The sequence below is a fragment of the Orcinus orca genome, chromosome 4, assembly GCF_937001465.1.
Source record: "Orcinus orca chromosome 4, mOrcOrc1.1, whole genome shotgun sequence".
In the NCBI taxonomy this organism is placed as follows: Eukaryota; Metazoa; Chordata; class Mammalia; order Artiodactyla; family Delphinidae; genus Orcinus; species Orcinus orca.
In genome coordinates this window covers 136,344,201-136,360,175 of record NC_064562.1, presented here as the reverse complement: position 1 = coordinate 136,360,175, position 15,975 = coordinate 136,344,201, and the positions used below count along the sequence as shown (strand labels likewise).

Below are 15,975 nucleotides of genomic sequence, written 5' to 3'. Positions count from 1 at the left end.
CTGAGCAACATCGAGGCCCATTGCTCTGCCTCCCGGAGGCCCTCTGTGCGTGCCGAGTGATGGGCAACACACTGCACGTTCCTTGAGGAGAGCTACATTTCCAGAGCCCTCAAACAGCCTCAGGACCAGATTTCTGGTGAGTCCGAAGCTCCCAGGAAATATTTGTCGTTGGCCTTGTGAGAGCTGCCGTGAGAAAACACTCTGCTTTGCCTACTTCGTGGGCCTCGTCAATACCCCACTTACATCAACAGATAGATCAATTTCTCCCTTTATGTCTAGTAATATTTCCTTTACATATTTAGATGCTCCTATGGTGGGTACCTAAATATTTACAAATGTATCTTCTTCTTAGATTGACCCTTTTTTCACTTTGTAATGCCCGTCTTTGTCCTTTGTTAGGATCTTTGTTTTAAAGTCTATTTTGTCTGATACATCTTTTGCTACCCCAGCTTTCTCTCTGTTTCCATTTGCACGGAATACCTTCTTCTATCCTTATAATTTCAGTCTGTGTGTGTCGTTAGATCTGAAGTGAGTCTCTTGTAGGCAGCATAGGGGTGGCATCATTTTTTTTTTTTAATTCAGCCACCGTATGTGTTTTGATTGGAGCGTTTAGCCCATTTACATTAAAGTGATTGTATGTACTTACTGACATTTTAATTGTTTTCTAGTTGTTTTTGTAGTTCTTCTCTGTATCTGTCTTCTCTTGGTCTCTTGCCTTGTGGTGTGATAATGTTTGATTTCCTTTCTCTTTATTTTTTATGTATCTACTGTAGGGTTCTGATTTGTGGTTACCATGAGGTTCATTTATAACAGCCTATTTATACAGCTGTTTGTTTGAAGCTGATAGTCACGTAAGTCAAATTCATCCTAAAAGCACTACATTTTAACTCCCCCCACCATGTTTTATGTTTCTGATGTCATATCTGCAGCTTTTAATTTTGTGTATCTGATAACTACTCACTATAGTTATAGTTGAATTTACTACTTTTTTCTTTTAACCTTCATACTAGCTTTTAAAGTGGCTGACACACTGCATTTGGCATATGCTTGCCTTTACCAGTGAGATTTTTTTCTTTCATATATTTTCTTATTTCTAGTTATGACCTTTTGTTTTCTGCTTAAAGAAGTCCCTTTAGCATTTCTTGTAAGGCCATTTTAGTGGTGATTAACTCCTTGAGTTTCTGCTTGTCTGCAAAGCTCTTTATTCTCCTTCATTCGTAAATGGTAACTTTGCTGGGTACAGTATTCTTGGGTTCTAAGTTTTTTCCTCTCAGCACTTTTAACAAATCACACCACTCCCTTCTGGCCTGCAAAGTGCCTGCTGAAAAATCAGCTGATGGTCTTATGACTATATATTGACTCTTGAACATCATGGGGGTTAATCTGTGTATAACTTATACTCAGCCCTCAGTATGCATGGTTCCTCCACATCCATGGATTCGACCAAGGACAGACCATATAATTCTGTTGTATTTACTATTAGAAAATATCTGCATGTAAGTGGACCCTTGCAGCTCAAACCTGCATTGTTCAAAGGTCAACTGTAGTTGTTTTTCCCTTGCTGCCTTTAAAATGTTCATTATCATTAACTTTTGCCATTTTAGTTACGATGTATCTTGGTATAGATCTCTTTGGATTCATCTTGTTCGGGACTCTGTGCTTCCTGGACCTGAACATCTGTTTCCTTTCCCAGGTTAGGAAACTGTTCATCTTTAGATGGATGATGGCCTGGATTTCCACAGCATCAGGAGACTTTAGAGCAGCAAACAACTAAATTATTTTTGATACCCAAATAACAGTTAAAAGCCCGAACTCTAGGAGTTTATATTATTCTTTGTTAGGCTATTGCTTGTTAGAAGAGTACAGTGCTCAATTCATGGTATTTCATGCATTTGTGTTGACTATTAAGGAAGAAATGATCATGTCTTCTTACCCTATAATGCAAATGTTAGTATGCTTGATGTTGTTCCAGAGGTCTCTCAAAGTATCCTCATTTTAAAAAAATCCTTTTTCCTTTTTACTGTTCTGATTGGGTGATTTCCACTATTCTGTATTTCAGATAACTGATCTGTTCTTCTGTATTATCTAATCTGTTGTTGATTCCCTCTAGTGTATTTTTCATTTCAATTACTGTATTCTTCAGCTCTGGTTGGTTCTTTCTTATATTTTCTAACTCTTTGTTGAAGTTTTCACTGTGTTCCTCCATTCTTGTCCCAAGTTAGTAAGCATCTTTATGACCATTACTTTTAACTCTTTATCAGGTAAATGACTTATCTTCCTTTCATTAGCCCTCCTCCCCCACCCTGCCCAGGGTTGTATCATTTTCTTTCTTTTAGAACATATTCCTGTCTCCTCATTTTGCTTTGACTTTCTGTTTGTTTCTATGAATTAGGTGAAACAGCTACCTCTCCTGGTCTTGAAGGTATCACCTTGTGTAGAAGCATCCCCTGTGTAGATTGAATGTGCTGTGCATCTTTGGCAGGCCAGCTGGAGCTGGAGTGGGTGCAGGCTAGGGGAATTCTGGGGTATAACACGTTGGGACCACCCTGGCTGGAAGGCTGGAGCTGGAGCAGGCATGAGCCAGGGGGTTCCACAGTTCAACTTCTAAGGCTTAAATGAAATTACTAGCATAAGCCCAAGGCAGTGAAGCTACTACTTAGCAGAAGACTCTAAGGAAAGACCTGGACATTTTAGTTTTGTTTTTCTTTTGCTCCTGATGACTTTAAATTCAATAGCAGTCCACAGTGTGATTGACCTGGCTAATAAACTAACACAGTCCTGGAATGCATTAGCTGAAGCACAGTATTCAGATTAAATGCCTTAAGTGTCTCAGTCAGCTCTGCACTGATCACACTAAAAATTAATTATAGTATATACATTTGTGGATACCACAATTTCAGAAAGAAAGGAACAAATGGACAACATTTCGGGGGGGGGGGAAGGGTAAGAACGCTGAAGATGGAATAAGGGTATCATATGAAATAAAACAAGATGCCAAACCCGGAGGAGGAAAGATTGGTTCGTGAGATGGAATGTAAAGATAAGACACACAATACAGTTTTCAAAAATAAAGAACCACATAGAAGAGGTATTAAAAATTGTTCTTTATAGCATTTTGGAGTAGAATCAGGCTGGTGTGTAGAAGCTTTAGGCAGAAAAACAGCTGCTTGTTCAGTAGACTAAAGAGCTTTCTAATAGTCTGAGACAAAGATGAAGTGGTCTATTTCATGAGTTAACAGGTTCCCCATCAGTATAGGCGGGTAAGCAAAGGATGGAGAAATGAGGGGTAGAAATTTTATAACAGGGTCAATGCATCAGAAGGATAACTAGACTATCACAACTTCCAAGTTCTCTCTAATCTTGAAAAAATTAATTTCTTTTAGAATTTGTGTATCAAGGACAATATGTACTTTATTATGTTATTACTCTTTCTCTAAAAGAAGATTAAACATACTCCTATTTGCACGGTGACATAATCAAATATTATTTACTATCAAATGCATAAACATAGACTCTTAACTCCTCAAAATTTAAATATCTAGCCTGAAAATCTCAATGATAAAAAACACTACAGAAAGCATTCAACTCACAATTATAAAAAGCAAAAAAACCAATGCAACTATAAGACTGAGGTGCCATGAATAAATATTTGCTATTTTTTCATATAATAAAAAACTTCATTTCTATATTTATGGATTTTGGTAAGTCATTCAGTTGCAAAAATAATTATTTAGTCCAAGAAAATGTATTTTAAAAGATTAAGTATTAAAAAATGTTCAAGAAGAGATTGAAGGTATTTTAAAGAACAAGAAGTTAATACAGCCTTCCTACTACTATTGGTTTATTTTAAGCTCAGCATGATATTATTGACTTATATATAATTTATCTTCAGAAAATTTATGCAATACATATATTTAAACAATCTTTAGAAAAATTTTGTGGTTCATGTGTGAACAACAGAAATTAGAGACTTTAGGAAACTGCTAAAAGCTTACAAGGTTAGATCAATGGTCAGTAAGCTTTTTCTGCAAAGGTCTAAATGGTAAATAATTCAGGCTTTATAGGCCATAGGTCTCTACTGTAACTACTCTACTACAGTAGTACAAATGCAGTCACAGACAATACATCAAAAATTAGTGTAACTATATACCAATAAATCTTTATTTATGAGGCCCGAAATTTGAATTTCACATCATTTTCACATGTCACTAAATCATCTTTTCTGTCCAACCATTTAAGTATGTAAAAACCATTCTTAGCTCATGGGACGTAGAAAAACAGTTGATGGGTCAGATTTGGCTCACAGGCCACAGTTTGCTGACCTCTGGGACAGACAGTCTTTATCTTAACTTCTAAATGAAATATGACCCACATATGCATACAACCTCTGACCAAAAATTCCAATACCCCATTCCCGAAGCTGAAACCCTTACAGCTGCTACCATAATAGATATGGTGAAAACACTTGGCGTTTTAAAAAACAAAAAAGAAACACATAAACACTCAGCAACAATAATAAAACTACTTCTAACAGTCCTGTAAAATGATGGTAAAGCTGAAATTGGAAGATGACCTTGGAAGCAGTAGCCCAAGTCTGACCACACTGTGGCTCACCTTCTAACACCCTAAGACTCTCCACATCATTTTGATAAATATAAAAGATCAATAAGCATCCCTTCCTTAAATACTTACAGGAAAGTAAAGAATTATGATTCATTTAAACTTTTAATGTTTCTTAGATCAAGCAGCTTGTTTTTTAGTACTGACTTAGCTCAGAACAGCAATAATAGATGAATGGGACTTTTAATTTATAACTAGGAAGGGTGGGGAGGAAAACCATTCACAAACATATTTTTAACCTATCTGAAGATATTTTTGGAACACAATTCATTTAAAATTGGAAGCTACATATATTTAGCTTCTCATTTGCTGACATTTCTAAACATGCTAATTTTTTCCATGTTACAAAGCAATCAAAATCAACTTTTAATTTATAGTATTTAAGAAATAAAAATACTGTCATATTTAACACATCAACCCATCTCCCAGAAAAACTGGAAGGAAAATTAATGCCAGTTTATAACTTCCATGAGTTAAACATACTAAGTTAGAAAATAATTCTGAACACTGAATTACTCAAGACCTCTACAAAACTTACAAAAAATCGAACAATCTGTTCCATGGATGTCTCAGAGCAGAATTTTTAAAATTTTACATATTTATTATTATAAGAAAACCAGGTTTCAGGCTAGATATAATAATTACAATAGTAATCATTATTGAGAGCCTATTATATACCAAGCATCAGTACTAAAAGTAATCAAAGGGACTCAATTTTAAAATATTCATAAAATTAAACAATTTCGAAGCTTGTTTAACACTAGGATAAGAAGACATGATCATTTCTTCCTTAATATTCAACACAAATACATGAAATACCATGGATTGAACACTATACTCTTCTAAAAGGGGCTATGTAAGCAATAGCCTAACAAAAAATAATATACACTCCTAGAGTTCAGGCTTTTAACTATTATTTGGGCATCAAAAATAATTTAGTTGTTTGCTGCTCTAAAGTCTCCTGATGCTGTGGAAATCCAGTCCATCATCAACCTAAAGACAATGTAACTACTTGACATCACAATCTCATTAATCTTCATCTGTCCTTCATATCCTGTCATTCTTATGCAAAATGGACTCTTAAGGATGCAACTTCTCTTCACTTATCTATAAGCTGAAGGAGGAGGGTAGGGGGGTAAAAGGTCTATGGAGACTTCAGGATACCACTGGAGACCCCAAGCAATCACTTTACTCAGCCTAGTGTGCTACATTACAGCTATTGTGTTTGACATGTAAATATGACATAGCAGGAAGTAGGATAATGTGATTCTTGAGCTATGTGTCTCACTTCCCTTGCTGAAGCCCCAGGAAGCTCCAGCTTTAGTTTCCCCAGACTATATGGAACTGAAATATTGTCCAAAAAAGACACGAAAAATGTGCAACATATGGGTCACATAATGATATCAATTTCACTCCTCTGACAGTCCAAGAATTCTCTCCGTTCCAATATACTAACTTAAGGTCATCATGACATAGAGGTTGTGGGTTAATAGGCAAAAGGACTGTAAAGTAAGCTAGCTAATTTACAAGGCCAAACACCTGAATTAAATGTAGCCAAAGTTAGACTAAATGCATTATTTCTTTCACACTAGAACAGTCCTTTTTCTTTCCAGTTTTAAGCCAAAAACAAAATCTCTACCTTTCAGTATCAGCACAGGAAATTTACTTTAATTCTCCTGTTGCCTATTCTCTTCCTACTACCGTTTCCTCCAGACAAGACAGGTGGTGAAAACTATGTCTATTCATTTCATAAAAGGAAGTTTTTTTTAAAAAAAAAATCATCTCTTAAGACTGCTTTGTTTCTAACGGCACATTCAGCGCACAGTTTGAACACCATGTTCTAATCACAAATGTGCTGAAACTTTTTTTATAGTGCTATTAAACAATACACAAATAATGCTGTGTAACAGTTCAGAGAAAAAAATCTAGAAAATATACTTCTGATATAGTTTATACCATCTGAGTAATAACAGAAGTACAGTTAACAAAAAATTCACACTACATATGAATATGGAATTCTACCTGAAATAGAAAACGATTAAAATATTTTTTACAAAAATCACTGATTATTTAAAGTAGTGTTTTTTTGTACAATTACAGACATATGCAGAATTTAGACCATGGTTCAATGTACTAAATTCAAAGTTGTACTTGAAAGCATAGCATATCATTTGATGATCTTGAAGGCACTGCTTTACCACTTAAAAATACTTTTTCCATTTACCAATTTTATGTTTTACTGCCAGTCATAATTATATTGTTTCATCTATTACAAATTAAACATTATAAATTTTGAAAAATTTGAATAGTAAATTAAAAAGGTCTTTAGATCCCCTGACCTAGAAAATTGAGTCTTTGTATCTAATTACAAACACTTTCAATATCTTAATTTAAGTGTGCTCATCCAAGATTAGCTGGTTAAAAAAAGTTGGATTCCTAATTTTTAAAACTAATCAATGTATGTACATGTGTGTATATATATGAACATGTGTGTATATATATGATGCATGCATATACACAAACATACAAGCATATATATAAATACACATATATATATGTGTGTGTTTGTATATGTTTGCACTTCTCTCTGAAGCCTCCTGAAGCAAAGGTTAATCAGTCAAAAGATGTTACCAGTGTGTAATAATACTGGTACTTAAAACACTTATTTTGGACAATTAGGTGGTTTGAGAACCAAGGTATTAAAGGTAACATTTTATAAAGGATCAAAAATACGACTAGAATTTTGGCAAGATATTTTCCAAACTTTAATTTCTCAAACTGTGATATTGGAGACTGTCACTTATGAGTTGACATAATAAAACACAGCATCTGCCTTCTAAGGTAAATATTATTAGCAAGTAAGAAACCTATTTAAAACAATGCACAAAGAAATGTAAAAAAGAACCACTTCCATCCCTTCAATCTCCCGCCTTCGGAGACAAGTTCTGCCCAAAATCCAGTTAATCATTTTCTCCAAGACAGCCAAGATATCCACAGACTAAAGTATCCCAGAAAGAATGGAAGTCATCTACCATTATCTTTGGGGTTTTGACGTATCCTAAGATGAGGCTGAAAAAAGGTCCAAAACCTTAGAGTGGCCCAAGATAACTTATTATCTCTAGGTTTATATTAAAAATTTCTTGGGGTCTTTTGTATCAGGTATAGGTAAAACCTAGGATAAATTTCACCTTACTGCAAAATACAATAGTTGGGGTTCAATCTAGGTCTTACAGAGGGAAAAGTAAGCAAAAGAGGTAAGTCAACAATTCTACTGTATTAAATAATAGGCTTACTATGTGTTATACATATAAAGAACACGAAAAATGTATCCTTAAAATAAAGGGGTTTAAATTCATTTATCCTTTTCTATTTTAAGAGAGAGTATATGTATAACTTGAAAAAGATATATCTGGACAAGGCAAGGTGGAGAAATGCTCCATCTGAGAAAAGGTAGAATCCACAGAAAAGGACATTTCAAAGGAGAAGGTCTGTAGCCAATCAAATGACTGGCAAAGATAAGTTGGTCTCTGTGAAAGTTGGAAGTTGTTCTTAGTGCCCAGAAGAGAACTCACATAGGGGTTGGGGAAGACGCTGAAGAGCACTGTGGTAGAAAGAATTTTGCTCAGCCACAAGATTCTGGTCCTCTGCTAGACACACACCTTCTCCCAGTTATTCCATCAAATGTTGGACTAGGTGCTATTGGGAAGGGCTTTTGCAAATGTAATGAAGATCCTGAACCAGCGGACTTGAAAGTAGAGAGATTTTCCTTGGTGGGCCTAACTTGATCAGGTGAGACTTCAAAAGAGACTAGGCTTTTCCTAGCAATAGAAATTTAAAGCGTAAGATGGATAAAATATGATGGAGATTCTCCATCGCTGTCTTTGAAGATGGAAGGGACCACGTATGTGGGTCTCTAGGAGCTGAGAGTGGCCCCCAGCTGACATCTAGTAAGAAAATTCAGTCCTTAGGTCTATAGTCACAAGAAGTGAATTCTGCCACAATCACGTGAGCTTAGAAGAGGAATAGCAGCTCCTGATGAGAACGGTCGGCCAACACCTTGTTGAGTCCCTGAGCAGACAACTCCATCATGCCACACCCAGATTTTGACCTACGTACAGAAACACTAATAAACGAGTACTGTGTGAAGCTGTTAAATTCGAGGTAATCGGTTACACAGCAAGACAAAATTAATACAAGCACTAAACAAGCTAAATCATACAGCTTGATTTAGAAGAACCCAAGAGGTTTACTATAAGCCCAAAGTCCTACTTCAAGACATGTGTCTAACATCAAAGACATACAATATTAAGAAACCAAAGAAGGCCACTATTAGATTAGACGTTGTAGAGAAAAAAAACCTAAGAAATTTTAGAGCTCATTAGCCATGGGGTAACCAGGAGACAAATGTCATAAAAATACAATGTATATTTACCTGGATAAAGATGATTCTTGGATTCACTGAAACCAAAAGGTGGGATTAGGTAATCTTTAAGGTCTCTTTCAGCACTTTCTGTAATTCTTGTCAAGACACAATTCTATCTTTTTTATAGACATCAGAGATGTCTGGGCACCAACCCAGATCCTACAAATGCTCATAACTTACCTAGCTTCTTGTAAAACACTGCAGCAGAAAGGGCACAATTTAACTTATTAAGGTTCGAAGCTTTCTTACCTGCATTTGACCAAGGGACTTTATCACACAGCAAAATACCTTCCCACATAAAACCTCTTTTCATATCTTCAAAAAGATGATTTCTTTCAAAATCCCATTGTTAAAACCTAAAGTTTGTATATATGTGCACAGGGAGGGAGGAGCTCATAAGGTCATGGACATGAGGCAATAACAGCAACAAAAAAAAGAGAAACTGGTTCACGCCCTGGGAGTAAATTTTTACTCTCAGTTTAGATCATTAAGTATAAATTAGGCACTTAAAAGTTAAGTGAACTCATTTATTAAAATATGACTTGGGGAAAAGTAGTGGTAGCAATAGCTTGAAAGTGTTAACTTTGCACCTATGTAGCTTAATTTAAGCCTAAGTAACTTCTTAAGAGAAATAAAATCCATTGTCATTTTTATTCTAATTACTCTGAAAGCAACTGAGAGGCCAGGACTTCTAGAAAGTTGTTGAAAATAACTTGAGTCTAACTAGTAGTAAATAGCTGGAAGCTTACCTTAAAATGAATGAAAATGTTAAAAAGTTCTCAAAATAAGATGAAAACACAAAAAGAATTTCAGAACTTAAATACTCTAGGGAAATATACTAAGAATTTAATGCAACAATGGGGGAGGGAAAACTCAAGGGGTTACAAAATAGTTTCATTAATACCAAACACAAGTAATAAAAACATAAACAAATTCTTTTCTCAGTTCTCTTCATTTCCTTTAGTTTAATCTTTCAGTATCCTCTAAATGACAAACTGATTAGAAAGTAATTTGACAGAAAGAAACCCCAAAACCCAAAAATCCCCAACATAATCAAACAATCCAGTTCTTGATTTTAAAATGCCCAGACTGGCTTCTTTCTTACCTTGTCTATCCTATCTGGACGGTTAGTAGCTGCCAGGATTGTCACATCCTTTAACTGTTCAATGCCATCCATTTCTGTCAAGAGCTGAGCCAGAACACGATCGGCTACATTCCCAGCACCTGATGAACTGATTTTTAAAAATACAGTTTTAAAAATCTGTTTATCTATCCCCAAATACTCTATTTTTAAAAGATCGTATATTCTATAACAAGAAACATTATGTCTTTTTCAAAACATAAAATGCATGCTTCAGAATTCATTACTTGTTGAATTAGATCCAAGAACTAACTATATTAAATCATTTCTTTTCCTCCATCAACAACCATGATTATTTTCTCTCCAATAATGAAATGCTAAGAGTGTCAAATATAAAAGATCTGGGAAGTAAGAAATAAGATTATTTTTAAAAGTTCATCAAATACGTAATTATTTAACTTAATCGATATTTACATTCTTTCTTTCTTTTTTTTTTTTTTTTGCGGTACGCGGGCCTCTCACTGTTGTGGCCTCTCCCATTGAGGAGCACAGGCTCCGGACGCGCAGGCTCAGCGCCCATGGCTCACGGGCCCAGCCGCTCCACGGCATGTGGGATCTTCCTGAACTGGGGCATGAACCCGTGTGCCCTGCATCGGCAGGCGGACTCTCAACCACTGTGCCACCAGGGAAGCCCCCCGATATTTACATTTTATATGGCAAATAAACTGACAGGAATTGGCAATAAAAAAATGAATAAGATACAGACTCATTCTCACATGAACCTTAGAGCCTATGCGAGACAGAAAACTCTTTACAAACCTATAGCAAACGGGATATTTCTGACCTATCTTGATATTTTAAAATATTAAGAATATTTTTAAAACACATCAGCAGGTAGGGGGTCATCACAATACCCATATCTGGAGAAATAGGGGGAAAAAAAACATTTTATTTTGTTCCTTTTTTTCATGCACCAGGTCAATTACAAAGCTACTCCTGAACAAACACCTTAATTTAATCTCATTTCCTTGATCACAAAAAATTACTGAATATTGATTTTTAAGAAGTAAACTCAACAGGTCTTAATAGTGAACAAAACCCTGATATTACACAATCAAGGCCCCACAATAATAATTCTCATTAGCACTAGCTGGGATTTACTAGGCTCTGTTCAGAATTGGGAAATATATAATAAACATCTAGGTGGACAATTACAGAGTGAAACAGCATTGTAAGTACATTAAACATATAAATTCAATCAGATACAGTTGAGAGTGGGAGGGGGGAGAAGAGGGAAAGAGGATAGAAGAGACACACCCCATACCTTTGTCTTAGCACCCATGACAGCAAGTACACCTTAGTATAATCATCACATAATATATTTAATAATAAGGTAATCAGGATCTCTAAATAAAAGAATTTAGATCTCAGTGTGCATTACAAGTTCAAAAACTTGACACAAAGGAGAGTAGCCTCTAACTCACACTAATCAGACATACATGATGTTGTTACACAAATCATACTGTCAATTAAATTAAATGGTTGGTCCTTCCAGGTTGTTATATGAATTACACTGTCAATTTATTAAATGGTCCTTCCCAATGTCAAAAAGTTTGGGACCAAGCAAGGAGCATCTGGGAAGCCACTGAGATTTGTCTTGGTTAATATTAATTCCTGCAAGTAACCAATTGGCTGGTGCATGGATTTGCTGATCTGGGTCTACTTAAGATTAAACATTTTGAATAAATAGATTATATATCTTTCCAAAAACGCTTCAAAATGTAACTTTTCCAAATGTTAGATAGGAACATTGCTAGCAAAAGCTCTATGGGCTCCTTCATGATGACTACAAGCATATAAGCATTTAAGGATGCCAACAGGTTACATCCAAGGCCTTTAATTGTATCTATTTTGCTAATTAGTTGTGATCCTACACTACAAGGGGCAAAGGAAGGTCAAACGAACAGGTCTTGGGAGAGTCAAGGTGGGCTGTCCAGAGGTGATGGCTTCTAACCTACGACCCGAAAGATGAGTGGGGGCCAGACCAGCAAAGAAAAAGATAGGGAAGAGAGAGAATACAGAACACTGAAAATGGAAAACAGTTCAGAGTAGCACAGCATAGTAGTAACGTAAAAATGTAAAATATTAGCAGAGAAAGATAAACCAAGGCTGGATGACAAAGGCTTTATTATCCAAATTACTAAGTTTGGATTTTGTCCTAAAGTTGATGGGAAGTTTCAAGTAGAGACATGACAAGATCAGATTTATGTTTCTGAGGACTACAGCGGCTACAGTATAGGAAACAGATCACAAAAGGGCAGTTCTGGTGTGCTTTCCAGTCCAGTATATAAGAATCTTAGAAGGCTCTACTTCCTCCTAATAACAAGTAAAAAGCTCTATAAACTGAAAAATTAACAATTCTTTTTAGATCCCTCAGAAATGTGAGATCACAGGTACCTTAAACCATTCAGGCTGCTATAAGAAAAAATACCACAGGCTAGGTGGTTTATAAACAACAGAAGTTCATTTCTCACAGTCTGGAGGCTGGTAAGATCAAGAGGCCAGCATGGTCAGATGAGGACTCTTTTCCCCTGGCTGGTAGCTGACACCTCCTCACTGTGTCCTCACTTACCACTATATTTCTGAAGGCCTATTTGCCACAGTTCCTGTTATCCAGTAAATCATGTCTATCAAGAAAAAACTATAAGGCATACTAAAAGGCAAACAAACACAGCTGGAAGAAAGTGAGCAAGCATCAGAACCAGAGAACCAGCAGGAATGCTGGAATTATCACACCAGTAATTTTTTAAAACTATGACTAATATGCTAAGGGCTCTAGTGGACAAAGTAGACAACACACAAGAAAGAGGCAACATAAGCAGAGAAATGGAAATTCTAAGGCTCAAAAAGAATTCTAAGGTTGTTACAACACTATAACAGAAATAAAGAATGCCTTTATTGGACTCATTAGCAGATTAGACATGGCTGAGGAAAGAATCTCTCCACTTAAGTATGAGTCAATAGAAACATCCAAAACGGAAAAGGAAAGAGAAAAAAAGACTGAAGAAAACAGTAAAAAAGTAAAAAGAAACAGAAAAGAAAATCCAAGAACTGTGGACAACAACAAAATATGTAATATATGTGTACCTGAAACACCAAAAGGAGAAGACAGGTAGAACAGAAAAACTATCTGAAGCCATAATGACTGAGAATTTCCCCAAATTAATGTCTGACAGCAAGATCCAAGAAGCCCAGAGAACATCAAGTAGGAAAAATGCCAAAAAGCTACACATAGGCATATCGTATTCAAACAATAGAAAACCAAAGATAAAGAAAAAATCTTGAAAGTAGCTAGAGGACAAAAACACTTCACTACAGAGGCACAAAGATAAGAATTACATCGAATGACTCCTCAGAAAATATGTCAGCAAGGAGAGTAGAGTGAATCCCCATAGGAATGTTATACTACCTAGCACTGGAGAGTTACATACACACCAAAAAAAAAATATTAACCTAACAGCGTTACTAGATAATGATAAAGTTCTAATTTTTGTGACCTACCTAAAGGAATTTGTGTAACATAACTAAATAGCTTTAAGTGAATGGCATACTTCCATCAAAAGAAAAAATCCTGGGCCCATGCCACATCTAAATCTATGTGTGCTTATGCTTTGCTTGCTAGTGCTTCCTAATAGGAACTATATTCAAATAATGTCAGAACCCATCCTTAGCTATGTTATGTACATTCTCCCTTCTTCCTCCAATGAATTAGTAAGACTGCTAGATGTCTTACTGCTAAGTATGAATGTATTAGCTGAACTTGCTGAGAAGTAAAAAAAAAAATAGCTACTAGGTTTTGTTTCAGATTAGGCAAACATCATTGTGGTACAGTGAGAGAAGAATGAGAGGAAAAATGAGGGGGGTAATTTTATTAGAAAGTGCAACAATTCATTCAATTCAATTCAACTCATTTATTCAATAAACATTCACTGCCTAGCAGGCCAGACATGGCTTTAGGAAATGGGAATTAAAACATTAAGATGGCAGTCCCTACTTCCTCAAGGACCTTAGAGTCTAGCAGGGAGAAAGAAAACTCCACATTCATTTGCTTTTCCAAAATAAGTAACACAGAATAGTTCCTGAAAGACTGATTCAAGAACTCTGGATAACATCTGCTTTCAGTTTAAATCAAGAACTTGGACAGCATAAACGTAACTAAATAAAACTAGATTAAGATAACTGATTTACCCCATCAGTAATGAAGCAGTGGCTCTAACTTATAACCATGAATGCTCATACTATATAGAACATTTAGAATCTTTTATAGAAAAGAGAGCAATCTTATAGTTATCAAAGTTAGGTTTAGCCAGGGCTAGTACTGAATCTGAGCACCATTCAATACAAGCTTTCCTACATGGTAACATTTGAAAGAAAAATTAAACAATGATGTTAAGAGGCTAAAAAATGAGTAAGTTTAACAAATAACATAGATTTATTATTATTAAAATCCACATATTGGTTTTAACTCTTCAAACTTTATAAAACAAAAAATTTGAATACATTTAAAGGCATTCCAAATTTACAAAAATTTTCATCATAAAATTCGAACAGTATTTCAGTATTTTATAACCTTGGATTAATGTTTTGAACATAAATCATTGTAGAAAATAACAGATTTAAAGATGAAAGGATGTCACATACAAGCTTTATTACAAGCACTTTTTACATGAGAGCTTATCAGGGGAAACAAAAATAATACAACAGTCTTTCAGTTTGAATTTAAGTCATAGGTAAGAAAAAAAAGTTACGGGGCTTTTTAAATGCCATTTTTAGATGCTGAAAGCACACTGATGCACCACCACATTCAATTAACATAAACTAATCTAAAGTTAAGAATGGGTAAAACATTTCACGAATAGAAAAATAACCATTACCATAATCGCTTTAGACACTGAACCCAACAACAAGCATTAGATACGGAGTCCACAAAAGAAACGGAACAATTAAGGCCAAGATACACTGTTATCAACAAAAGCATAATATTGAATATACACATCCCTAATTCACCCGTTCCTCAAAACCCTATAACCTGCAAATAAAAAGATAAATAGGAAAAGATTTTTCTAGACTCTCATTTAGCCTTTATCCCTTCTTCCTTTTAGTTTCCTCTTAAGAAGAGGAAGGATGCTAGGGAATTAGAATCTGAAACAATGTTAAATTAGCATGTAATCTGGACAGGGATGGGACTGAGATAATAAAAACAAAAATTCACCTGAATTGTAGTAAAACAAAACAAAACAAACCAAAAGCACAGAAATAAAAAAATGGTGAATTTCAGCAGGGATCTGGGATCCATAAGAAAAATTCTAAACCTAAAAATTATAATAACTAAAATTAAGAATTAAAAAGATGAATGTAATAGTAGATTAAACACAACAGAACACAGGATCCTTGAACTGGAAGGCAGGTCAGTAGAAAATATCCAAACTGATGCACAAAGAGAAAAAAAGAATGAAAATAGTAAAAATACATATAGAACCCAGTGGAAAGCCTAAGAAACATATAACTGCAGTCTCATAAGGAGAGAAGTGAGAGAATCAAATAGAAGCCATATCTCAGGAAACACAACCTGAGAATTTCCCAAAATCATCAAAAGTAATCGAAGGCATCAAGAATGGGCTCGGGATTCTCAAATGCTAAAGCCAGTAAAATTATTACTAAGCTAAAGATAAAAAGTCTGTGATCAACATTTAAAGTGATCAACAAAAAAATTTTCTTTGCAGAATGATTTCTGTACAGTGGTTAAAATTAAAAGAGTTACAAACATGATACTTCTGAGTCCTAAGTATCA

General features: G+C 35.2%; 1 protein-coding gene across 3 annotated transcripts in view; it reads right to left on the bottom strand.

Moving 5' to 3' along the window:
* Positions 1–15,975, bottom strand: part of SPATA5 (spermatogenesis associated 5) — a 351,881-nt gene that overhangs the window by 228,804 nt on the left and 107,102 nt on the right. For all 3 annotated transcript variants that reach the window (XR_007477250.1, XM_033419372.2, XM_004265109.4), the window contains exon 14: positions 10,149–10,275. Coding sequence is in view for 2 of the 3 variants with exons in the window: in XM_033419372.2 (XP_033275263.1) it covers positions 10,149–10,275 (127 nt within the window). In the remaining variant the exon portion in view is untranslated. The remainder of the gene's footprint in view (positions 1–10,148; positions 10,276–15,975) is intronic.